This window comes from Acartia tonsa, chromosome 11, assembly GCF_053477335.1.
Source record: "Acartia tonsa isolate MP-2025a chromosome 11, ASM5347733v1, whole genome shotgun sequence".
Taxonomy (NCBI): Eukaryota; Metazoa; Arthropoda; class Copepoda; order Calanoida; family Acartiidae; genus Acartia; species Acartia tonsa.
The window spans coordinates 32,302,983-32,330,264 of record NC_137270.1 but is presented as its reverse complement, the minus strand read 5'-3'; the positions used below and the strand labels follow the sequence as shown (position 1 = coordinate 32,330,264).

Below are 27,282 nucleotides of genomic sequence, written 5' to 3'. Positions count from 1 at the left end.
AGACACAAATTTACACTTTTGTAATATACGTCAAATACTTATCAAAAGGGAAAGTATTTGCTTTTTACCGAGCTTTTAATCAAGTTCTATATTTATCTAGGTTGCCATTCAAAAAGAATTTATCAAAGAGGAACGCAAAAAGCATTTACAACGAAAAGAAAGCCTAAGAAATGTAGAAACTAAAAAGACTTCAGTAGGAGGACTTAAAGATAAATTGCAGAAACGAAAATCGCGGAAATCTATAGCGGCTCCACTCATGGAGAACCAATTAGAAGGCAGGATGCTGGAGGACCAACCAGAGGCCAGAATTTTGGACGAATCAGAGACCGGCAATGGAAGTGGCGCGAAATTTGATGATGATGAATTTAGATAAACTAAAACTAAAATATTTAAATATTAGAATAATAATAGATTTTTTTGGCCAAAAATACTTAAACTAGAGTTTAATATACCCGAAATTTTATAATTTATTTCAATTATTTTGTTGAAGTGCCCTAGAATTTTAAATTTTATAAGTTCCAAATTGAATCTCTTATATAAGTAAAAGTATTTTGAAATTAGGATTACAAATTGTACATAAAAAATTATTATTAGCTTATTTTGTCCAAAAGGATGATTTATATATATGTATTTATTAAGTCTATAATGGTTGTTTTTTCTATAAAAAAATTCACAAATACTCAAAAATCTATGAATATTTTTTTAGATTAGAATTAAGCTTTCAATTTTAAATTAATGCTTTCTTCAGTCATTGACTTTATAATACTTATTTTGTGCCAATTTTATAGTTATAAACAAGGATGACAACATCCATAAGCAGCGAAACACAAAAAAATCATAGAATTGACAAACGGACAAAGTAAGTTACAGAGCAGATTTTCAATTATTATTACATAATAGAGGGAATACGCAAATACGAATGACGTTCATGTCTTTTAAAGTATGCCCAACAGACAGACGGACGAAACCAATGAAAATTTCAGCTGTGTATCTTCAATAGCATCCAAGAAAATAACATTTCCCCCGCCATAGCGTTACGGACGGACAAAGTTAATTATAGATAGAGTAGCTACGATATAAGAAAATTTTTACTAATCAAAGTTAAAATATGCAATAAAATTATGCAACCTTTTAAAATCTATGCAAAATTATTTTTCGGTAGAGCAACTTTAATCATTCAAAAGCACCCCACACCCTCCTCTTAACCTGATAACACCCTGTGGGGCCTCTACTCTGTGGGGTCTACTAGTGATTAAAAGGGATTTTTACCGGGGTTTTTTTACAACTTAATTAGATGTGTTTTTTTGCATTTATAAAATTTGTGATAAACTTTTTTTCTACATTCCAACATTATGTATTTGCTTAAACTAGGGACTAACAATTAATAGTTCTACTTTATTTCTAACTAGCTGCTAAGCCCCTAGAGGCCTCTAGACAAACAAATATTCTGTTTATGTATTTCAAATTATTTGCTTAATTAAATTTACCAAGAATTTAACTAATATATTTTACAATTTATTTGCATTTACAAAATTTATTATTTACGATTAATATTTGTAGTCAATTTTATGCTAATTATTATATATTTAATAATATCTTAACTAATAAAATCTTGAAAACTGTACTGTATTTTTATTCTTTAATAAGGGAAATATTAATTCTTGATTTAGAGGTACAAAATCTTTTTTTTTCTTTTGAAGATTCCACGGACCAATGAGCATCTATAACATAACTCACAGTGTTTTTTAACTGTATGCAAGAAAACTGAAGAAGTTAAGTAAATGTAGAGAAGTGCCGCTCTCCTTCAAAATGTCGTTTGGGAGCGAAGCTATTCTAGTATTGGGTTTGTACGTCTGCTTGTCCTTCCGCACTCACACTACAACGAAATGTTTCTTACAGATATTGATAGTTTGATATAGATTTAGTTTTAAAAGAAGACGTAAGACTTCCCCTATTTCTATCACCTGTGGGGCCAATTACACAACCCTGTGGGGCAATAACCTAACCTAGAAAAACCTAAGTAATTAGCTACCGTGAAAATACGACGAAACACTTCCTTAAGAGGCGTTAACTATACCCAAAAGTGAAACAACACAATTTCTTAAGAGGGCGCAATTTTTTCTAGGGGAGATTTCTCTTTGGCGGGTTGTGGTAATCTATGCCAAATAGTTATAAACCTTCACAGGACCTATGGAAAGCTACATTATAAAGGAGAGCTGTATCGGTACAAAAGATAGATACATCCTGTTATAAGAGGATCTAATTTACTATGTAATTAGGTAATTTCATCGATACATTAACAAAAAAATAAACATTTTAATAATATTGATATATTTATATGTAATCAGCAAATAAAGTTTAATGATTAACAAAATATCACTTTTAGTAGCAAAGCGCAGGATTCAAAAGGAATAAGACAATGGCCAATAATTTAATGTACATTCCAATGATGATACACAAAATATATCCCTTCTGTAGATTAAAATTAGTGGTTGAAACGTTTAAACACTCAACTTAATAAAGCAACCAACCAAAATTCACTTTAGTTCCCAAAGTTGTTAAGCCAACGAATAAGAAAACGCTTTTATAAAACTTTGGGTATTAGTGTAATCAATAGTCCATTGTTCCCTCTCTCTCTGAGCAAAGCTACTCTACAAGTTTTATCGTTTATTTAAAGTTCTATATCACTCAAATCCTCCGAGAATGCCAGTGTTGGAATAATATGACTACTCGTCATTGTCATCTCGTCTGATCTGCTCAGGAAGGAAACTGATCTAGGCAAGTCACAATCATACAATGTGTCAATACAATGGATGTACAATATACGTGGATACAATGTGTCAATACAATAGATGTACAATATACGTGGATACAATGTGTCAATACAATGGATGTACAATACATGTGGATACAATGTGTCAATACAATGGATGTACAATATACGTGGATACAATGTGTCCATACAATGGATGTACAATACATGTGGATACAATGTGTCAATACAATGGATGTACAATATACCTGGATAGTATGACAGGGGAAAAATTGTCAATTCAGGTTGCTGACATGGATATCATTCTTTGGTCAGTTAGTTTATCCAGTAGGATGAGAGGGGATAGGGTAAAGAAGGGAGGGTGTCGTTATTTCAGCCAGCTACAAGTTTCAGTTTATCAGAGTACATAATAATCTGATCCAAGATCCAAATAATAATAAATCCAATGTCAATACCAGAGCCATATTATGGCGGGGATATTAAAGGATAAGACAATGGACGATAAATTAATGTACATCCCCAATGTTCATATACAAAACTACCCCTTCTGTAAAGTACTATTAGTGATTAAAACGATTTGACACTCAAATTAATAAACCAGCCAATCAAAATTCATTAAAAGTCCACAAAGTTGTCAAGCCAACGAATAAGAAAACGTAATTCTAAAACTTTTGGTACTAGTGAAAAAACAACCCAATGTAGTCCGTTGTTTGGTAAGTCATGCTACAACATGTTTATTTATTTGTAAAGATTTTGTCATTTTTTCTTTCTTATGACCATTGAACAATTCGGGTATAGTCCCTTTCGTGACAACGCCTCTTATAGAGGCGTTCCGTCGTATTTTTACAGTAAATTTTCTTCTATTTCTAGCCCCTGCGGACAATAATCTAACCTATCAAAAGCTACTGCGAAAATACGACGAATTGCCCCTCAAGAGGCGTTTTCATGATAGGGACTAAACTCAACATTTCTTTAAAATTAATAAGCAACAGGGTGTCTGTCTGAAGCAGAGGATGTCGCAAAGCGCAAAACCGATGAAATTCAACTTCATCAACAAAAAAAAGCATTTTCTCAGAATGCAACTAATACCTACTTTTTCAAAGAAGTCTTCCAACTTTTTCTCCGCTGGCGAGTCTTCTCCTAAACATATAAAATATATTTTATATGAGTAAAATTCAGTTTCAGTTAATATATTTTTTTTTATATATTTCATTTCATAATTACGGTGTCCTAACACTGCGGGGCTACCGTTTACCCAATATAACCTAACCTATTATGTATATAAAATAAATATAGAAAGTTTGAATGATATAAAATTTAATGTTAGGCACTGTAATTATAGGAAATAAAATTATGATGAAATGATACTGTACCGAATTACCAGAGGGGGGGGGGGTGATTCTTGCAGCAATCTCGTAATTTGAAGGTACATGGAATTTAGAAAACTTCATTTACTTTGATAAACACTTCTAATAATTGCCTGAGCCACTAGACTCTAGAGATGAAATGTAAAAAAGTGGATGGAGGCAAAGACGTAGACGATGAGCCAGTCTATCAGTGTTTTTCTTTACACCCAGATGACGAGATTCCCCCAAGTATCTTTAATTTGTTATGAAATGAAGTCTTGAATCATTTCAATTCAATTATACATTAAGTCTATATGTACCAAATTTTATATTATGTTAAACAAACAATTAAATTCATTTTGTAATATGTATGTTTCAAAATGTCAAACTTTTTAGTTTTAGTAGCGAAGATACTCTGTTGTAACTGTTTGAAAATGTCTGTCTGTCGGTATTAGTTGTCCTGGTTTTATTTTTTGTGTTTTACATATGAACAATGCATTTTTATTTTCTCCATTACTCTCTTTCTTAGGAAACAATTGTTTATTGTTTATTTTGATTACTAATCTTCCTTATTATCAGATATTTAAAAGGTTATTTTTTATTTAAATTTCATTTTAACATGCTGATTGATGTTCTTTTTAAATACTCTATTTTTTTTTATTTCAACAAAGACAATAATTTGCGCAGTAAGAAAAATTATTAATATGTAATAACGGTAAATGCAAGCTATTTTATAAATAGACAATCTGAAGAATGATCTTACTTTATGCTTAGATTTTCTTTACAAAATATATAGACTGAGCAATTAATCATTTTACTACCGGACGACCGTATCCTTAACTATAGAGTAATTATGCTTCCAAAAGTTATACATATAATATTAGAAATATAAAAGATTTTTTTCACAATGACAATAACATGCATTTTCTCACCGGTTATGTCAATTAATTCTAAAATAATAAAAAGATAAGAATTTCTAATTATTTTAGGCAAAATTTTTTTAAGGAATCAAAATTTAGAATGTGCTATAAAATAACATGTATATCGATTAATATCATTAGCTTGTGTCAAATTCTTTAAAAATTAAAAAGTAAGATTAAAGAATTACTATACTATAGATTTGCTTTGCTACAATAATGTATTAAACCAGTTTAAATACAAAAATTTCTACCATTCATGCATTAGTTAAGTTAATATTTAGCTAATTGGCAAAAAAATTTAAGTCTATTGCAGCCTAACTTTGCTGCTGGTATTTTGGAAAGCCAAATACAGGCTGCATAAATTTTATTAAGCAACTGCTGATTGTTTTTTAAACCTTAGAATTTAAAACAAAAGACTTTAATAATAGCTCCTACTTCTGCTATGTCAGATGCGAGACATCCATAGACAGAGCAGTGAGAATGCCTTGGCCCAAAACAGGCGTAACTCATTACTCTGCACAGTTAGGACTCGTGCAATCAAAGAGTTGGTTGTCTGTAGGAGTTACTTAACCTAATATCTGGGTATGTTTGGACATAAAAGGAGATATTTGGCTCCCCTTAGTTATATTTGGTTGCTGGACCTGACGTTAAAGTGTCATGGCCAGCAGGCTCGCCCGTATGAGGTTATTTGCTAGGTAGGTACCATTAACCTCGTCAATTACCTCATACGGGCGGAGATGCTGTCCATGACATTCAAATGCTATGGTCCAACAACCCAGCATAACCAAGGAGAGCCAAATGTCTTCTTTTCTGTCCAATCACCCAGGGTATTAGGTGAAGTAACACCCACCAGGCAGCCAACCCTTTGATTTCACGACCTTTGTCTGAGAAGACCTAAATGTGCATGGTAATAAGTTACGCATGTTTTGGGTCAAGGCATCTCCTCTACTCTAGCTAATTTTGCGAACCTGACATAGGAGCAGTAGGAACCATTTTTAACGTCTTTAGTTAGGAAGCGGTGTGTTTAGTCGAGATTAGAACCTATCACCTCGCCGACAACGAGCGAGAGTGCGCTACTAGATGAGCCAGGGTGACAGGCTAGGTAGGTACCTTTATATCTACCTGGTATTTACCATTTTTTGGAAGCTTATCCAGAGCCTTCAAAAACCTTTTCCCTTCCGCTGTGTCGCACAAATTTTTCTAAAATTAAATAAATTTGTCCAAAGTTAATTTTGAGAAGTAAGAGATATTTCATTCGAAGAAATATTACATATTTTATCCCCAATTTTCTCTTATTTGCATTATTTTCTTTGTTGTTAACAATTATATGAAAATGTTGGGCAGCAACAATAATGCTGAACAAATATATATTTCCCCTAATAATGATTATATTTAAATGGTAAAAAAATGGAGTGGATACAAAACGGCGAATAACAAAACGTTTTGTAATTTCGCCGTTTTGTAACATTCGCTGTTTTGTAATTTCGCCGTTTTGTAACATTCGCCTTTTTGTAATTTCGCTGTTTTGTTATTCGCCGTTTTGTATCCACTTCAAAAAAAATGGTGGCAAATCGTTATTCTTCTGATTAAAATATCATGTCAATTATTAGTGCTTTGATTATATTATTTCCAAATCATATTTGGTCCCATTGGGGCTAAAAATAAGTGGAGGGGTTATGGGTAAAGTGTAAAAAGGACCCTTAGTTTTATTTTCCATGAAATAAGTAACGTTAAACGCATTTTATAAAATATCGTATAAATTTCTTTTGTGATGATCGATTACAACAAAAAAATAAGAAAATCACTTAATTAAGATATATCAAATTATAGAGAAAAAAAATCATGGTTTGATATTTTTTATTCGGGGTGTATATTCTTTTCTGAATAGATATAGAATGGATATACAGGGGACAAAATTGTTAGGTTGCGTTATTTTAGCCCGCTGCGAGTATCACTTTATTATAGAACATGAAAATCTGGCGTACCATCCAAGTAATAATACATCCATTCTTATTTTGAAAATATTAAATTCTTTACCTGTAAATTAACTGGAACTGTCAAAGGTTCTGCTCTTTGAATCAGCCTGTAAAAATAATGTCAGTAAATTCCAAAGATTTAGGCATATGACAATGGATTGTAGTTTTTTAAGTTTGTTTGTTTTTTGGTTGGGTTGGGCATATTTTTCTAGGGCGATTTCTCTTGGGATGTTGGTGGTACCTCGCCTAAAATATTTAAAAACCTTCCCAGGTCCTTCCATTAGAATCTAATTTGTAAATGAGAACCATATCGGTTCAGCGGTTAGTGAGATCCTTCGGTGAAGACAGACACACATCCTGTTACTTTTATATAAGGATAACCCCGAATTGAAAAAAAGATTCTGCCTCAGGTATCTTGTTTTTAATTAGGATGAAGTAATTGTAATCTGATTCCTATGATTTTGTGTAGGTTTGACTTAAAAGTAACATTTGACGTATTTGTCGCTTGCATGAACTGTTCTCTTATTATCTTTGAAGTCATATGTGATAAGACTATGGACATTAAATTGATGTATATCCCCAATGATTTAGACACTCAACTTACTGAAAAAAAAACAATTAAAACTCAATATATGTTAAAAAGTTTTTCAGTTCACTAATCAGAAAAAGTGATTTTAAAACTTTTGGTACTATTGTAATTAACAGCCCAATGTCCCATCCCTCCCTGTTTTGGAGTAGGTAATTGTTACCTTACTTACTGTTAAACAGTTTATTTTACCTGACTAATTCTTTAGTTTCTTGTGGAATACATACTATTGAGCTATGAACAGTTGTATAGGGCAACTAAAAAATATTTTAGATTTTACTTTTCATTAAATATTGCTCAGCCTTTAGAGGTATTTCAGTTCCCTTTCACTTAAATATTTTGTTTAGATAAAGACTGTTTTTTTATGTGGGGGGGGAGGGCTTTAACCCCCTTAAAATAGCCTAAAACCAAAGGAATATCCAGAAAAAAAGTCTTCGTCCATATATTCTATTAATTTATCTTTTATCTAACTATCTATTAATACATTTTTCTACATATCTCTCTGTCTATCTATTTATTTATCTATTAATCTATCTACATTCTACATATCTATCTATTAATCCATCTACCTACCTATTTCTCTATCTATCTACCTATCTACTTCTCTATCTATCTACCTATCTACTTCTCTATCTATCTATTAATCTATTCATTTACCTATTTCTCTAAATATCTATTAATCTATCTACTTTTTTATTCTTCTATGTATCTAACTACCTACTTCTTTATCTATTTATTCATCTGCCTATTTCTCTACATATCTCTCTATCTATTTATTTCTCTACCTATATATTTAACTAACTACCTATTAATTTATATATCTAAATGTTTAAAACGACATATCTATCAATCTATCTACTTATCTATTTTCATATCTATCAATTGATTCATCTACCTACCTATTGATCTATTAATCAATCAACTGTTATATGTAATAGTATATCTATAATATCTATTGATCTATTTATCAATCTATTTCTCTATCTATCTATGGGTACATCATTTATCTATTAATCTATTCATTTAACTTTCATCTATCTATCTATTTAATTACCTCAGGTGGAAGAGTAGAAATATCTGTGTAGGGAAATTTAGCCACAGCAAATCTTTTCTGTTTTATTCATACAATTTATTTTCATTTTCTATGTTGCTATTTAAGATAACATAATGTTTTTTGTGAAGATAACGCTTCACAAAGAGCGTTCATTATACAACTTATTTTGTCTGTTAGTCCATCAAATGAAATGTAATTATTAGTTTATGAAAGTTTCGTGATTTTTTTAAAGTCTTCTGTCTAATGTCAATCCTTCTTTTTCCTTTTTTTTTTTTTTTTTTTTTTATTACAATTGAGCATTTAATGAATGTTGTTATTCTTGTTTTGTGATTAATTGGTTTGTTAAGTTTTTAGTACCACAAAGAAAAGATTATTCTTTCTGTAAGATTAGACACCCTTATAAAGAAGGGAACAGGATAGATCAATGTTTTAATAAACAGACGGATGTACATTCACTAATTAAGGGTAGCTTCGCTAGTAAAAGGATTAGAAACAGGACAGCAGAATGTGTCATGTGTGAAATTACGTCTAAAAGGAAAGGGTGAGAGGCGAAGTGGGTAAAAGGAAACCCCTAAACAAGAGATGGATAATATGCGTATTTTTATGACGTCACACATGACACTTTCCATTGTCTTTTTAAAACAGTATAAAATTATTTCCTGAACTAAAGCTGTGTGCAGGTTAAACATAGATTTGTCTGTTTTGTAAGGACTTTTTCCTACTCCGTTTGCCTGTAATAAAAAAGGATGATAACATCCATAAGTAGCGAAGCACAAAATTATTACAATATGTGGGGGGGGGGGGGGGAGGGGGTGAGTCAACCCTAAATTACTTAAATTTTCAGTTTGAAAGGGAAAAAGTAAAAAAAAATGTTTGTAGGGGTTACTTTTACCTAGGGGCGATTTATCTTAGAAGGGTGGTGGTATCCTCCCGCGAACTAGTTTTAAACCTACCCAGGACCTATGAGAAGCTACACTGTAAAGATACATATCGGTTCTGCAGTTGGCGAGGTCCTTCGGTGCACACAGAGACACACACAGACATCCTTTTATTTTATAAAAAGGATAAACAACCTTTAGAAAAACTAGCAATCAGGTGTACCATTTAGATTCTATACACGTTTGTTATTAAGAGCGTCATTTTTCCCGCAGAATTCTGTCAAGGTCAAACTGCTCTTAACTAAGAACTACGGAATTCTGCTAAAAAAAATTACGCTCTTTTTACCTGTCCTAATTTAGCCATCTGCATCTGAACTAGATTTGGAAACTTGGATCTCACTGGTTTATCCTAAAAAATGCATGAAAACATCTATAACAGCGAAACGGTATGGAAAACAAACGTGTAGAGTGTTAGAACTTGATTTTAAGTCTAAACAAAATTGTATATAAATATGATGAAAATTACTTAAATGTAAGAACTGTTTAAGGACATACGACATTTTGGACTTGATTATGGAGAATTTCGCTTACCTTGCTGATCTAGAAATCTATTTTTCAAGAACTGTCTGGTACCGATTATAGAGTTGCTACGCTTTCTAAATCGTACCTACCTGTTGCAGAAATCATTATGCAAAGTTTTAAGTTTATAGGACAATTCTAACATGCTTAAATTTGCGATAAGAGCCGATCGTTACTTACGTACGTACGGACGGACATACCCTAATTATAGAAAAGCTTCACTTTTAAAAAGGATAACAACATCCATAAATGTAAAAACAAGAACAGCAAAGCAAATGTAAGGAAAAAGACAGACAGATTTAGTAAGTAACTGACAAACAAACTGACTAAAATCTTAGATTATGGAGTAGGTCCGCACAATTTTAAAATTTTTGTAGACATCCTCTTTCCTCAAAATTGGATGTGGAGAAAGCAAAGCAACTCTGTAATTTACTGCTTATTAATAATATATTTTACAGTACATTATGCATTATATATATTGAATCATATGGAAAATTTTTACTTTTCAGAACATTTTTGCTTGTTATGAACGTATTTAATTCTTGTTTGTACATTCTATATCCGCGGAAAGCTGTTTATAAAACTATGCGAGAAATAACTATTATTATAATGATTTTTAACAGGGAAGATTCCCGTTTAAAATCTTACCAAAGAAATTTGTTTTGATAGTAAAATCTTTACCTTTGGCCTCGCTGGTCCAGGTATAAACAACAGAAAACCATTATTTATTGTTTTCGGATCTCTAAATAGCAAAAAATAAATTAATATTAATTATTAATTAATTTTGCTTCTAAGCCCCTTGATTTAGGATTGTGTATTCTGAAAGGGAAGGAAGAGAATCATAAAAATAGCCTAAAGCCATCCTTTTAGACAATTTCACCTTAAAAAGCCAGCTGTAAAAACAACTGAGGTATTTTGAAATTTTAGCTGATTTGGTGGGATGTCCCGATCCGCCCCCCAAAACTGCTATGATCAAGTAATAATTTTTTCCGAAATAATTCAGTTGTCTGTTGTACTTATACCAAGAAAAAAGCATACATTTAACTTTAATTTTTTCCTTTTCAGAAAACTAAAAAAATAAAAATGACTAGTGTGACAACTGTTTGAATTATTAGAAAAATATAATTACCTTAAAGCCTCCTCCCACCAGTTTTGCATGTTGATCAAGTATTTAACACCATCCCTAATTTATAAAAAAAAGGTCATTAAAAAGTTTCATTCATCATAAAGTTTTACAAGTATGTTAGAATTGTCCTATTGATTTCAATCTTTGCATTATGATTTCTATAACAGTTAGGTACGATTTAGAATGCAAGGCAACACTAAAATCAAACAATCTAATTAAACAAATTTTTATATGAAGTAATAATCATCCTATTCAACTTAATTTGTGATAAGGATTCCTAGGACAACAGTATCGAATATCATAAGAAAGGCATCTCTGTAATCAAGTCTTAAAAATGTAAGTAAGTCCTTAAAACAGTAAATCCTGTATTTAACAATTTTGCAACAAATTCATATACAAAAAATATTTACCTTATTCAGTTCTGACACTTTACAAGTGTTAAAGTTCGTTTGTCCTACTGACTGATCGGAGAGCTTTGCCTTTATGGATGTTATAATCCTTGTTTTGACCAAAACAAGAACGTGTCTAACCTTGGATGTGGAGCATAGTACATCTTATCAACTCCGGAATGGTGAGTCAGATAGTCAATAAATAAATCCATTACTTGGTTATGTTCCTCACTAAAATAAAATCTTTAGTAGCACAGCAACCAGGGATCTAAAGGGATAAGACAATGGTCAAAAAATTAATTTTTATCCCCAATGATTATACACAAAATTACCCCTTATATAGATTATAATTAGCAGTTAAAACGTTGACACTTAAATTAATGAACCAATTAATCAAAATTCAACTTTCAGTTTTTTTTGTTTATTTAGGTTAGGTTAGCTGTAGTGTTGGGGTCCCTATCATGGGATAGGAAAAGGAAAAAACTACCCCCTTATTTTCGATGTATTTAAAATTAAGAGGGGGGGGGGGGGGGGTAGATTGCTCGTCAGACATTTTGAGGGAATTGAAAGCACCAAAAATGACTTAATAAATTTTGCTGCTTAAGTTATCGACATTTTATATTATTTTAAATGTTTAAACAAGCATTTTTATAAAAAAGTAATAATATGATAAAATTATCAGAATTAATAAAGATTTATCCTTACCTTATATCGAAATTAGCAATAACAACGACATTTGGTTTGTCCCTAAAAAACGAATCTTTAAAAAAAAATGTTAATATCATTAATTATTGAAAAGCATAGACATACACAAATGTAATGTATTTTTTTATATATAAATTATATGTTTCCGTATTAATGTTCACTTTTTTCTTCTTAAAAATGCGTTTTAAGTTTGTATTAATGTTCATTTTATGATTTTGTGATGTAACACAGGCGTTTGACTGTGTTACTCATACTTTTAACATATCCAAGTATAATATACACTTAAGTCAACTTTATTTTTATTTTTCAAATTAAATTTTATAATTTTTTATTAATATACTTAATTCTTCATATACTATATGTATTCAATAAAAAATATTAATTTTTGAACTAATATATCTTTTTTATATATCCATAATTATTATGTTATCTTAAATAATTTAACTTTAAAAAATCCTTTATCCTGCAGAAGGACCACTAATAAACCTTGAGGTTAGCTAATTTTTGTACAGATCTTAAGGAATGAGACAATGGTTTTTGAATTGTTGTACAACCCAAATTATAATAAATAAAATAAATACTTTTGTATTTTAATATCATTGGTTGAAAAGTCTAGACAATGAAACATTGAAAAACCTAACAAGATTTTTTTAGATATTGGAAGTTTAGGACCAAGAAATGAAAAGATGTTTTTATATTCTGGGTACCAGTATAATTTGCAGTCTATAGTCCCTTCCTTCCTTTAACATTTAGATTTCAATTCCTATCAAGACACTTACGAGTGTTATTAAGGATCCAGTCAAGGAATTTATCTTAGTTATTTTAAAGTTGATAAAGATTGAAGACTCTAATATCAAATTAAAATTATCTATATTATCTCACAGTTGAAACGTATTTAAAACCAGTTTTTGGCTCTGAATGAATATTTTGCAAAATGTCCAGTTTTTTGTTGAGGTATTCCAACCTTTTTGACAATGGGTGATGATCTAAAGATTCAGCAAACCTGTGAACTGCCCTGATAGATTAAGAATAATATTTAGTAAAATTCAAGACTCTACAGTCGCAATTTTATTTTCAAGAAAGTTGTCTGTATATTTTGAATAAGGTAATATTTTAAAACTTGGCATCTTAGAACCGAAATTTAAACATATCTACAGTCACTAAAGGGTCAAGAATCCGCAGCTTTTGAGCTATTTTGCAATAAATTTCAAGGAATTTCAGCCGCAAGCAAGCTATCTTTTTATTATTTGTTACAAAATACTCAAAAGACAGTCCTTCTTTTTTTTCTAGAAACTTGGTTAAACAATTTCTTCATTAAAATGCATTAAATTATTATTAACTAGTTGTTGCAATCCCTAGCTCTTTAAGACTCCTTGGGCATTTTATGATTGGTGGTAAGATTACAATTTTAGGGTTCCAGGACAAACGCAGGAGTCCCAAACGTCGGAGTGGACAAACGCAGGAGTGTTACAATATTAATTAAATTAGGTATTTCTATACAGGTTAGGTTAGGTTAAGATATGAATATACAAATAAGCCCCCCGCAGGGGTTAGGCATTTAAAAAAAAACTAAAAAATGGCTTAAAATAGGTTAGGTTAGATTAAGTATCCACTCCTGCGTTTGTCCACTCCGACGTTTGGGACTCCTGCGTTTGTCGTAGGACCAATTTTAGGTAATTTGTTTCTGGTGTTAAGTTCACCATATAGAGTAGAGTGTAAGTTCAAAACATTTCAGCTTAACTGTAAAGGAGATCCATTCCGGTAAGGGAACATAAACAAACATTATATTGCTTTATATGATAGAATTAAACATAAAGTAACTTACTTCACATAAGTCTCATCTTCTTTAAATCTGTTATACATTGTAAAGAATATACCTCCAAATATTACACTTCCAAGTAAAACTAAAATTACACAATATGAAGTCTGAGAAGTTCTAAATGTACATGATAATGAGTTGCGCCTGTTTATGGGCCCAGGCATTCCCCACACTTTAACTGTATTTATGTCGCACATCTTACATAGCAGCATTAGGAATAATTTTTAAAGTCTTAAGTTATGATGCGGTGTCAGGCCGAAATTCAAACCTATCACCTTTCCGACGACGAACGGATGCTTTACGCGGGTTATGTGAAATGGTTAAAAAACATCAAAAATCAAAAGAAAAATCCTTTTTAACACACTATATAAAGTTACATACATACAGATTCATACAGGTTGAGGGAAGGCAATCAATGGACTTTTAAAATTACTTCAGTAAAAATGTTGTTTTTTTACTTTATGTTACAATAAACTCGCAAATGAAAATTAGATATTTAAAAAAAACTTACATAGAATAAAAGCCAAAGCATGTCTGCCAAGGTCCAGCCGTTCTAGCCGCGGGGAACAGCTGGGAGCCGCCATAGGCACTAGTATTCCAGATTTACTTTTCCTAAACAAGTTTATAGTTTTACTGGCACTATCACAAAGAGTACCTCCACTTTTTTAGTGAAATAAATTGAAAAAAAAGGAGAAGTTTTTCGTTTATTTGTTTATTACTTTAGGTCAGGTTATGCTAGGCAGGCACAGCAGTTATATGCTCCACAGGGGTTAGTCATAGAAGAAGAAAAAAAGCCCCCAACTTATTTAAAAATTTTTCAAAAATAAAGATTGTAGGGTTATGATTGATAAGCAGGCACTTGTTGTAGGAACGGCAATAGGTCGCTAATTGCCCTTTCTTTTTGCAAATCAATATTATAAATTGTTAAATAACTGTTAATTTTTTCAAAATAAATAATTATCGAACTTACTTCAAAGGTACCACAGCAATCTGATACTGGCCGCTTGGCAGATATTTTGAGATTCTCACTAAAATAAAAATAATTAAGTATGAAGTAAAATTAACATTAAAGATGATTAAACCAACAAGAGAATATAAAAATTAAAAGTTTGTGAAAGATTTACCCCAATTTTTTTATTTTAAAATCAACGGATCCAAATTTTACTTTGCCAAATCCTCTGAAATATTCCTAAGTCTATAGGGGTTAGGTTAGCTGAACAGTTATAAAGAAATATAGAAGACTTACGAAACTCCAGGCTAGCCTTAGATTCAGTGAAGCTCTTTATAGTGCCTATAAAAAATGATGTCATTCATACAATACAACTGACCAATGACACTGACTAATTTACCAATGGCAGGCTAGAATATATTTTAATTGATCAATGGTCGGCCGGTATGTATGGCTCAATTTTTTATAAGCATTATAAAAAGTTTTTTGTTCAGTTTTTTAATAGAAATTACCTTTTATATTTTCTTCTGGAATTTTATTAAATGTTATATTTTGAACATGTATAACGGCAGCAGTTGGTCTAAATAAAAAAGTTTGGCTTTCATTCTTACAACTAAATCTGAATAAATGTTGTACGACTATTTTGCAGGAAGGGTACATTTGAAGTTTTATAACTCTGTTATCTTATTCGTTGGCTTAAGAACTTTGGAAACTAATATTGAATTTTGATTGGTTGTTTTAAAACCAGTATTGTCAAAACTTTTTTAGCAATGAATTTAATCTACTGAAAGGGAAATATAAAGTTTTGTTGAGAATTAGTCACAAATGTTTCAATCCCATAATAAGAGTTATGAAATATTTAGACGATGATATATCCTCTAAACAAACCTTTATCCTAACTTTTTAAGATGAAATGAAAGAATAACTTCCCTAAATAGTACAATTCCTAACCAATAATGACACAGATTGTTCCTACACTGTGTTTCTATTGGTCAGATCAAAGAATCCCAGTGTTTATTGGTCAGGTCAAAGAATTCGTGTGTTCCTATTGGTCATATCAAAGAATTCCTGTGTTCCTATCGGTCAGACTAAAGGATTACTGCGTTCCTATTGGTCAGATCAAAGAATTTCTGTGTTCCTATTGGTCAGATCAAAGAATTTCTGTGTTCCTATGAGTAATACTAAAGGATTACTGCGTTCCTATTGGTCAGATCAAAGAATTTCTTTGTTCCTATTGGTCAGATCAAAGGATTGATCATCTATAAATTTACCTGTTATGCCAGCAAGATTCTCCAACATAAGGTTGATCAGATCTATGTCCATGATCATGAAGTAGTTCAACACTCAAAACATCAGCTCTATAATAAAGGATGGGATAATCAACCTGAAAACATTTATCAAGCATCAACTTATTGAAAATTTTTAATTTATATCTTTTAGTTAGCAAAAAATATTATTATTAAGTTTTACACATTATGCAATATATCTTTTAACTGTTGTATGTTTTATTGAAATATACACAAATGTAATTTCGATGTTGCATTTTTAAATTTTTGTGTTAATTTTTTTGGCAGTAATATAAAAATACTCTTCAATATTCACTAAAACTCGCATGAATTCAACTTGTTATTAATAATCTTTAGCCTTACCCTTGTATCATGACTTGGCTGGTAGGAACTATAACAATGACCTCACTCCTTGCCTCATACTCCATCCAGTCAACCAATAAAATAACCTAAAAATGGATAGGTATATAGATGGATGGATAAATAGATGGATGGGTAGATGGATGGATATATAGATTGATGGATAAATGGATGGATAGATAGAAAGGTATATGGATATGAGGGTTGTAATATGGATAGATGGATAATGATATATTGACTGATGTATGAATTGATGGATGGATGGATATATGGACAAAAAGATGGCTATTTAATGAAATGAATTGATTGATGGATGGAAAAATAAATAATATTGATGGATTTATGAATGGATGAATCTGTGGATGAATGAATAAATGAATAGATGGATGGATTTATAAATGGATGGGTCTGTGGATGGATAAATAGATGGATAAAAACCTGATGATTTTGTTTGTCCACATCAACAATTGTATCTTCTTTAGGTGCTAGAAACATATATTCTCCACATCTTAAAAAATTATGAATCTTATAGATTAATCATGGATTAATCCAGATAGTACAAATTTAGAGTTGAGTAAGCTTACAGAAAAGTTCTTCAGTTAAAGAAAGAAGTAAAGTTAGGTCCATATGTAGTGTAGCAATAACCATAATTAGAACAGCAAATCCTAACATTTGAGATGAGAAAAGAAAAGTATAATTGCGATTTTGCATTAAGATATTTCTTTTCCTTTTTGAAATATGTTAAAAATCAATGAATATCTTAATCAGACAGATAGACCTTAGTTTAGGAGTGGCTTTGCTACTAGTTAGCAAATCGTTTGTATGTAAAGTCATTTTTTTAATTCTTAAGATAAAAAGATGATTTACCTTTTTTCCCTTCCTCTTGTCTTCATACACACACTAAAAATTTATTGAAAATATTGAAAATAAATAAATATAGTGATAAACAAAATTACCTCATTTGTACATTAAAATAAAAATTCAATAAAAGCACCCAAAGTATTTGAGCCAACCAATAAGATAACGGTGTTAGAAAAGTTTGAGTACCAGATTAATTTGATGTCCAATTTCTCCTCCCTCCCTGATTAACTGCCAACATATAAAGGTAGTAAAGCACCCAAGGATAAGGTTAAGTAACATCCAACAGACAACCAACCCTTTGATTGCACGAAATTTGTCTGAGAAGTTGTAACTGTGCATGGTCGCGCCTGTTTTCGGGCCAAGGCATTCCCCCAACTCTAACTATTAATGTTACCCACCTGACATAGCAGCCGAAAGAATAATTTTGAACGTCTTTAGTTGTGACGCGGTGTTAGGCTGAGATTCGAACCTTTTGCCTCCCAGATGACGAGCGGATGCGCTAAGTGTTAAGCCACGTTATCGGGTTACCTGAATGAGTAGGTATCCCCTGTAGCTGGAAAAATAATTCCATCTTCGTCCTAGAGCCGCAGATAATTTAAACTTAAAACTTAGCCGTAATGGTATATTTTGTTGAGTATAAAATCAAGCATTTTGTTTGTCTGTTAAGATCTCACAAACCCAGGAATCGATTAAGTTATCTATAATTTAGAATCACTTACGTTCCGATATGGTTTAAGTTATTTTTATTAATAAATTAAAGTCTTGGGACTATATATTCTGCAAAAACTCCACCCACCTTCAAAAGCAAGCCAATATTTTCTATGTGCGAAGTCACTAGTAGAAGAAAAATAGTTCTGCCTTTCAATGGTAAATTTTTAGTGGTTAACAAAACAGTTTTAAGTATTAAAATTCCTGAGTAGCCCCCAATTCACAGTTGTACGAGAAATAAGCACGAGAATCTGTTATTTGACTTTTCTTAGCCTATAAAAATCAAGAATTAATAAAATAAATAAATGTTGATTAATTGATATTAACTGTCAAAATTCGAAGTTTAATTAATCATTCCATAAATTATAATTATAATTAATGACTAAGTTAAATACTGAAGAAAAATTAAAATTATTACTTTAATCAATGTTTTATGTTTCTTGATTTAATCTTTTCTCCTTTAATTTCAAGCGATTCAATTTTAGAACGAGTTGGGAGGAAGGATTATTTACAGTTCACTGTTCCTTTTCTGGCTGGTTCAGGGAGGAAGGGGACACTAGATTGTTAATCAAAGTGGTATCCAATCTTTTGTAACCGCTTCTTTGCTGGCACAGAAACTTTTGTTTACTTTTAGTAAATTTTGATTGGCTATTTTAGAAGCATCTAAACGTTTTAGTCATAAATTTTAATCTACAGAAGGGACAATTTTGGTTGGGGATGTATAACAATTTATTGTCTATTGTCTTATCCCTTTGGACCCCTGGTATATTACCTTAGCCACCCGCATACATGTTGGTTTACATTTCTGTGGAATCTTTCCGAATGGTTTGTTACAATAATGAAGATTTAAAAACCTGAAATCAAAGTAAATCAAATCAACATCCATAATAAGAATTATATAGGATATACGTGGATATATTGACAAGGGTCTACCTTTCTAATATAGGCCTCATTTATTGGTCTGGTCAAATCGCTCATCCAGTACGCAGGGAAGGGATGGGTCAAAGATGGATGGGGGATATCGCTATTTTAACCAGTTGCGAGCATCTCTTTGATACATGAAAATCTGGTGCAACATCCAAGTAAAAATGTATCGATTATAATAAGTATAGAACAGCAGTTGAAATTAGGTTATACATTTATTTAGACACACCACTTAGACAGATTAAAGCTTTAAGTTTTATATATTATATGCTTATTTTTTTAGAGGAATGTTCATAAAAAAAACTTGCTGTATATTTTTCCATAATTACAGATAGACGATCAAAGTGACATACAGAGTAGCTTCGCTACTAAGGAGAGAATTTTAAGATAACGTCAAACAAATTCTATAATTTTAAATTATAACATTTTTAAGTATTGAATTTAAGTTTTTGAAACATTTATTTTATCGTAATAGAAATTTCAAAATAAATTTTAGTAGCGAAGCTCCTCTGTAATTAACTTTGTTTGTTCGTTCTTTTTATGCTTCGCAACTTATCAATATTGTCATCCTTGTTTAAATTAAATTTAAAATATTTACCTAAACCTAGCGGAATGAAATTCAACATATTGCATTCTCACTTCATACCCTTGATTGTAAATTGAATTATTATAAAATTTTAAACTGATGTAATAATGATAAGTATGTTTAATGTTGTTAAAGCTTGATAATTATTATTTTGAAAATAGAACAGTAGATTTTAATACAGCTAGTATCATTCTCTTAAAGTGTCTACTTCCCCCTCCACATAATTTATAAAAATAGAATAAGGAGGAAGGATAGTTTTTTCCCTAACCTGCAGTGCTCTGCAGCCGCGCGTTAACCGCCAGTAAGCCTCAGGGAATTAAACGTTATACAATTTTAAAAATCAGCTGGAAGTCTGAACCTCACCCGATTATGGCATTCCATTTTTAAAAAAAATTCAAAGCATCCAGACGGATTTGAATTTGATGCTTAGTCCCAGCTGCTGAGCCCTGCATAAGCTTAAGGGACCTATATTTGACCTGAAGTAAAACAGTAATACACAAAAATTTACCTCCCCCCTCCCTCATTTTTAATTTATTAAAAATATGCGGGGGGGGGGGGGGGTTCTGGGAAAGTTGCCAATTTACCTATATATGTCATATTGTTTTTCTCAACTTTGAATGGTTGAAGATAAAATGGAACAGAATCTGCATCATCGAACCTAAAAATAACAAAATGCAAAATTGATAAACTATTTGATTATGTCATATCTCCAATAGTTTAGTGATTTTTCAATGTATTTAGTTTCTATTAAAATATGTGTCCTTTAACATACGGTTGCGGAAATGTCCTTGAATTGTCACTTTTTCTAATGCAACAGTATCGCCTTCAGCCTCTAGGGGATTTGTTTCGAGAACTGTTGATTTATTTTTGTTTTGAAAAAAAGAAATTTTTTAAAAGGGGTATATTATCTTCGGATATGGAGGGGAGCCTGTCCCCCTAGAGACCAAAACCTTTCCTGGGACTATTTCCAACATATCTGGCATTGTCTAAACAATTGGTTCATCCAATTACAAACACACACACACACAAATATCTTATTACTATATACACTTAGTTTAATTCTTGTTTTATCTATTAACTGTAGTATCAAAAATTATGAAAATAACACCCAACTAATCAACACACCTTACAATAGAACTAGTTGTTTTGCCCATAGCTTCTAAGGGAGAAATATGTTGGCCAGAAAAATAGCCTAAAACTATCTTAAGACATTCACTGATCTACCTTGAAAGTATAAACTTATCTGACCAGTAATGTTCGAGATCTTAAGCTTCAGACAAAAAAATGTGTCCTTAACCTTCAAGGGCTCTGTATTTGAAAGGTGAGAAAAGAGCAGAACAATATCCTAAAACCATCCCAAGACTTAAATTAAATAGAATATCCTCAAGCCAAACCAGGAACCCTCTAAAATGAAGAACCCAATTGGTTCAGTGGTTAGTGAGATCATAAGATACAGACAAAATACCATACTACTTTAAGTTATAGAATATCTTTGCTGCTGGAAAAACAAATACCTGGCTTTGGAAACCCATTTAGTCCTCATACAAGATATTTTAGCTTCGTCCTTTTCTTCAACATCAATAAAATCCTAGACAAATATAGATAGATTGGATGCCTCTAGAGGCATTATGAGGTATAAAGAGAAGGCTATGTCGACCTTCTACTGTTAATTTGAGTTTTTTTTCTAGGAACGATGGGTATCCTCCCCTATAAAAATTATAAACCTTTAATGGACTTATAAGAAGCATTACTGTAAAGAAGAACCATATTGGGTCAGCGGTTGGCGAAAGTCTGATCTAAAGACAGAAACACATGCTGTTACTAGCATTTAAAACAAGTAAATAGCTGTAAATTAATGTAGCTATAGTCATTCAAGCAAAGAAAATATATTTCGGGGTTGTAATTCAAATTCCTCCTAAATAAACCAAACAGCTGATTTCAAACCAAAATTTATTGAGGGGAGGGGTAAACATCGCCCCCTCCCTCCTTGAACATCATTGATCTTGAATGCTGCAATTTAAAAATTAAAATACTGCATACATTAACCAAAATCTGTTGTCGGCAATAGAGGGTAAAATTTTAAATCAAATTTCAAAAATATATTTTAATGAAAGATAAAAAATCACGTTATCTATTTGGTAATTTATTCTTTAAAAAATTATATCTAAATTCAAAATTTTATAATTGAATTTCAAAAACCTGTTTTTGGACTTAAAACATTGCAATTATTTTCTAATTTATTTTAACTGCAACTGTGACTTGATTTTAAAATTATTGTAGTTGATCAACATGATTAAGATCCTAAGTTTAGTGTTGTACTTTTTGACCGCAGTAAATGGTTTGCCAATGGGTCCGCCGATTTGTACTTTGACTCCGCGGCACTCGGGCCTGCAGGCACAAAAGGGGGTAAGTCTCTATTTACTTTTTTTGTGTTTTCTTTTAATATTAGTTTAATATTTCTGTAAGCTTTATTTCATAAATGAAGATATTTCATTTTTGCCTGAAGTTCAATTAAAAAGATATCATAATTTTACGTCTGATATATATAATTGGTAATATATTAGTTAATCTTAAAGCTATTATTGGATATTTTTATCAAAACATTTTTAAAATATTAATCTAAAGTGAATTCTTAAAAAAATTTGCTCGCTAGAAATGTAGAGGGGAAAACTGATTTAGTGAGACAAAAGTTTTTTTTTAAAGAATTCACTTCTGTTTTTTATTTCAGTTTATTTTCTTATTTTAAAACGTGTGTTTAAACTACATTAACCTCAACTGACATTATTATATAAGATATCTTATCCTTTAAAAGTTTGTTATATGCATATACTATGAGTGGAAAAATGACTGCAGAATCTCTTAGAATGTATTACCTACGGATTTAGTTATATCTTTATTATTGCTAGTGAATATCAAAGAAATCTTTTAATTTTAGGATTGGAAAGAACATTTTGAGGTTCACATGTTCCCGCTCAACCAGAAGAGACTGCTTGATCCTTTGTAAGTAAAATTAGATGTTTCACCTCTTTCTTTTAGGTGACCTAAAATCACTTAAAGTAATCTATAAGGCTTCTCTGAAAAATACAACTTAAAGATTAACATTTCAGATATCCTAAAGCGCTTAAAATATTTTTAAAAACTAATTTAATAATTTTTTTCTATTCAATTTAATTCCGAATTTTTGTCAGGAACAAAGAATTTGCTGCCCTCCCCCCAGATGGCGTGTTCTTTATAATTCAAGCCAAGGTAAGAGATTTAATAGCCCTTTCAATTTTTCTTTTTATGGTTGCAGCCAGGAAGAGGGGGCATAGGGTTTTAAATAATTATGAAATCCACAGCACTTTGCTTGACTTTAATTAAACTTTTATTGCTTGATAAAACTACCAGTGCTTAAATTTTCTACCAATTTTGAATTTTTAATTCCTAAATAGGAATATTCCTGTTTTTAATAAGCTACGCTATTAATATCTTTGACCAAAAGAAGTGGTTTTACGGCTCCATTTATTTTTTAAAATTTACAGTATGGTTTCGAATCCGATTAATGTCCACTGGATAAGAAACTGGTTTGAGCGATACTGAAAACTAAGTATTTGTTTCGTTTTTTATAATATTTATTTTCAGCAAGTGCCAGGTAGAATGGCCAAGGAGATCAAGGGCTTTGCCTTGGAGGTGAACGCGGCCTACACCATGGGATTCGACCCTATCACCTTCCCCATGATCAACCAGAACAGAAAGATAAAGCAGATGGAGTGTCAGAACGGCGCGGCATTCCTGGCCCACAGGGACCCCTCTCCCAAGACTAGAGTTAGCTTTTTTGTGGCCAACAATGTGAACTACAAAAACCGCGGAATCGCCAGGTTTAGAGCCACTATTCTTAGCGACTATGCTACATACTATAGTGATATTCAATTTTAATCGTCCTGACCTAATATGTGTAAAATTTAACTGTGATAACTAAAAATTTGAATAAATGACTTGTAATGTACTAATATTGTTTTCAATAGTAACGCAGCTACTCTATAATTTACTTTGTCTGTCCATCCATAACGCCATGGGGAAAATGGATTTACTTAGCTGCTATTTAAGGCAGATTTCCGATTTTTTGAAACATTTCCTTCAGACAAGAGCATTTTAAGAACTTATATCTATGGCAATTTGACTGGTTTAGAACAGCTGTTTAAAAAGTTTTTAAAGGTAATAGTACAAAAATTAGATTATTGCTCCAAAGAAAATATCATTTTCTCGACTCCTATTTAAGATATATTTTCTGGTTTTCTCTAGAATTCCATTTCAGTTGTCTTTTATTCAAGACCACTGAACGTTTGCTTAAAAGTTAACTTAAAATTTGTCGATGGCTTTTGTGCTTCGCTACCGAGGTATAATGTCTTCCTTTGTTTTTAATCGTAACTAAGCTACTCTATACATATTGATAAGTTGATAATACCTCGTAAACATGGCAGGAGTTGCTTATTCTTGAATGATCCCATCTGGAACTCTGAAATAATAAAATACCTAAATAAATTACATACAGTTACAGAAATTGATCTTTTAAGACAATACCCTGATAAAATGTTTCTCACAGCTTGCTAATGTAATGATACCCTGTTGTAATGTAATTACTTTAACTTTCCCCACCCCAAGGCGGAACGTATTGACTAATATCTGAGGTATGTATTAGCAACTTAAATTGACAACAATATCCACGTATTCTAAATCCATTACTGTATTTTATTGTTTTTATACCTTGACAATACATGAAGAGTTAAGCTGACTACATTCTGGGCTTGCATAAAAGATCTCTGTAATTTCCATATCTCCATCACTAGAGCTCTCGTCAGGATCCTATTACCCCAAAATATACTGGTTCTATACAAACATACAGGATAAATTTTGCTCGGTCCTTCTGTCCATCAATCTTGACTCTCTCTTCTTTTTATGATCACTGATATGCACTTATTTTGTCCGAATTTCAATCCATAATTTTTGTATTTCACTATTTATCAACGTTGTCATCCTTTTTAAGGGGAAATACCAACTTATATCAACAATGAAATTAATTCGGGAAAAAATCACGAAACCTATACGTGTTTTTCAGCTGTCGTTTGGGGGCAGCAAGTCGTAAAATTGACGACCTCTCCATTTGCCCCCCAAATATTGTTTTATATTTATTTCGCTTGTTGGTTATACCTAATACCTGGGGAAATACACTTATTTCACACTCAAAATTTGCTTCACATATTGCTTGAAACCTCGCTAATTACAGAGAAGCTTCATACAGGTCCAGGGAATAATTATTATTATTTTATTGAGAGGGTATATCTATACTCTCCCAAGAGAAATTGCCCCTAGAAAAATACAACCCGCTATCAATTATTTTTCTTTTTAAAAATAAAGTAAAAAATTATGGGTCGACTTTCACCCCCATTTCCCTCCAGAGCCCCAGAAAACTAGACATAATATGATGCTATACATAATTTTTCATTATGGCTGAGAACCGGTTCTAATCCACCGGATATTAATCTGTTTACATGCGATACTGGAAAGTATATTTTGATTCCTCGTGAAAAGTTTTGTGATCCAGAGTCTTGATGGCTACTTTGTCTGTGGTGATATCTGCGTCTTTATGGAAATATTTTATCCTAAATAATAGACATAATATAACTAGATAGTACATTAGACCCTAATATGTAATACAGAGTCTTAATGGCTATTTTGTCTGTGGTGATATCTGCGTCTTTATGGAAATATTTTATCCTAAACATAAATAATTATTATATCTAGGTACTTGATGGAATATAAAAATTTAATTTAATCATTTCATGCAATAGCCACTCTTTGAACATTGAATAGCCTATAGAGGACGGGATACACTACAAGAACTTTTGGCGTATATCTGAACTAAATCTTGCTTGGTGATGTGCATAATAAGAGATAAAAGTTTTCCGGAATTTTAATGTAGGGAGGAGATTTGAAATCTGCATCAAATTTTAAGGATTTTTTATAAAATTCGTTTTTTGTATAATTCTTTATCTAAAAGCGGAAATACAAATTAAGTTAATTAATTTTGGCATCCGTGATTGGTGGATTTAATAAATCTGCGCTCTGATTGGATGTCGTACATCATTCAACCAATTAGAGCGCAGGTAGTTTAAAATCCACCTATCCTATTGGTCAAAATTAATTAACTTAAAATGTATTTCCGCTTTTAGATAAAGAATTATACAAAAAACAAATTTTATAAAAAATCCTTAAAATTTGATGCAGATTTCAAATCTCCTCCCTACATTAAAATTCCGGAAAACTTATATCTCTTAGTGCATAATTATGTTTTCAAACGCTCTTTAGAAAGCAAACTCTTTGATTCACGATTTATCAAGAAGTCCTAGCTGTGCATGGTAATGAGTTGCACATTTTTTGATCCAAGTCATTGCTCTTACTCTAACTATAAGTGCACCAGACATAGCAGCAGTAAGAAACATTATTTAACGCCTTTCGTCTTTTAGATCACCTATCCATAAAGAGCGGTTAAAAAATTATTGGTCATAATGTGTTATGCCTTAGCCAAGTAGTTCAAATATTACATAATTAAGGATTTACTGTTTTAATATTGTATAACAGTTTGAAAATCTTTACAGAAAAAAAACTTAAACTAGCTTATTGTTATTGCTGTTTTTCTGAGTGAAAAAAATTGTCATGCTTATTTTTAATTATAATTAATCTGTTATCTAGACCTAAGCAAAGCTGTTGATAACATAAAACCTTTACCTTTGAACATTTTCAGAAAGATTGATATTTTGTGGAAAATTGTGTGGTATTCCACCGGAACCTTCCTCTCTCTAGATGTTTATATATTATACTACATGTCAGTATATTACCAATTTTATTTTACCAAAATGGATATATTATTACCTGGATGGTTACACCAGATTTTTATGTTCTCCAATAAAGTAAAACCCACAGCTATATAAAGACAATACCCCAACATCAACCCCCTTTACCCCATCACCTACCCTCTCATTGGTTGAATGAACTGACCAATAAATGAGTTACATTTTAGCAACCTAAATTGACGACAATTGTGTGTTTTCACATAAATCCAATAAAAATTTGCATTTAAAATTTTGAATAAATTTAAATAAATTTCAATTTGATATAAAATTACTTTCTCGCGTTTTAAAATTTGATCGCTTCTTATTTGATTTGTTATTTGAAAGGCACTATGTTATATTTCAAAAATTGATATTTAACAAAATTATTTTATAAATCATGAAAAAGTTTTGCACTGTAATGCGACATGATTAACTTTTTAGACACCTACAAATTAGGCAAGGATACTATTGTCCATTGGTTACGAAAAAACAACAAGTTAAGCTAAAAATTTTAATAATAAAAACATAACGTTTAAGGATTTTAAAATGCATAAAAGATTTAGGATGTTAGCTTATTTAAAAGCTGTA

At 31.3% G+C, this 27,282-nt stretch overlaps 4 protein-coding genes across 4 annotated transcripts in view; 2 read left to right on the top strand and 2 right to left on the bottom strand.

Moving 5' to 3' along the window:
- LOC145331802 (uncharacterized) overlaps nucleotides 1–1,622 on the top strand; it is a 60,521-nt gene extending 58,899 nt beyond the window's left edge. Inside the window, exon 41 of the mRNA XM_080176646.1 lies at nucleotides 101–1,622. Within this exon, the coding sequence (XP_080032772.1) occupies nucleotides 101–373 (273 nt within the window). The 3' untranslated portion in view covers nucleotides 374–1,622. The remainder of the gene's footprint in view (nucleotides 1–100) is intronic.
- A 692-nt stretch (nucleotides 1,623–2,314) lies between these two features.
- On the bottom strand, nucleotides 2,315–18,181 carry LOC145331246 (uncharacterized). The gene is made up of 21 exons (XM_080175863.1): nucleotides 18,136–18,181; nucleotides 17,614–17,646; nucleotides 17,185–17,254; nucleotides 16,750–16,835; nucleotides 16,372–16,458; nucleotides 15,613–15,680; nucleotides 15,122–15,179; nucleotides 14,663–14,763; nucleotides 14,158–14,236; nucleotides 12,333–12,374; nucleotides 11,769–11,858; nucleotides 11,242–11,295; nucleotides 10,794–10,854; nucleotides 9,880–9,942; nucleotides 9,276–9,386; nucleotides 8,656–8,712; nucleotides 7,794–7,858; nucleotides 7,077–7,122; nucleotides 6,162–6,239; nucleotides 3,867–3,913; nucleotides 2,315–2,774 (listed from the first exon to the last, which is right to left on the bottom strand). The coding sequence occupies exons 2-21, from the start codon at nucleotides 17,637–17,639 to the stop codon at nucleotides 2,672–2,674; spliced, it is 1,392 nt and encodes a 463-aa protein (XP_080031989.1). The 5' UTR covers nucleotides 17,640–17,646; nucleotides 18,136–18,181; the 3' UTR covers nucleotides 2,315–2,671.
- Nucleotides 18,182–18,510: 329 nt separating this feature from the next.
- Nucleotides 18,511–26,657, bottom strand: LOC145331245 (uncharacterized). Its single transcript, XM_080175862.1, has 9 exons — nucleotides 26,591–26,657; nucleotides 25,385–25,464; nucleotides 24,569–24,669; nucleotides 24,270–24,320; nucleotides 21,340–21,413; nucleotides 20,410–20,483; nucleotides 19,838–19,886; nucleotides 19,088–19,169; nucleotides 18,511–18,588 (listed from the first exon to the last, which is right to left on the bottom strand). Exons 3-9 carry the CDS (start codon nucleotides 24,635–24,637, stop codon nucleotides 18,511–18,513), a joined length of 477 nt encoding a protein of 158 aa, XP_080031988.1. The 5' UTR covers nucleotides 24,638–24,669; nucleotides 25,385–25,464; nucleotides 26,591–26,657.
- Nucleotides 22,049–23,810, top strand: LOC145332233 (uncharacterized). The gene is made up of 4 exons (XM_080177187.1): nucleotides 22,049–22,231; nucleotides 22,761–22,825; nucleotides 23,014–23,071; nucleotides 23,447–23,810. Exons 1-4 carry the CDS (start codon nucleotides 22,115–22,117, stop codon nucleotides 23,738–23,740), a joined length of 534 nt encoding a protein of 177 aa, XP_080033313.1. The 5' UTR covers nucleotides 22,049–22,114; the 3' UTR covers nucleotides 23,741–23,810.
- Nucleotides 26,658–27,282: the final 625 nt, after the last annotated feature.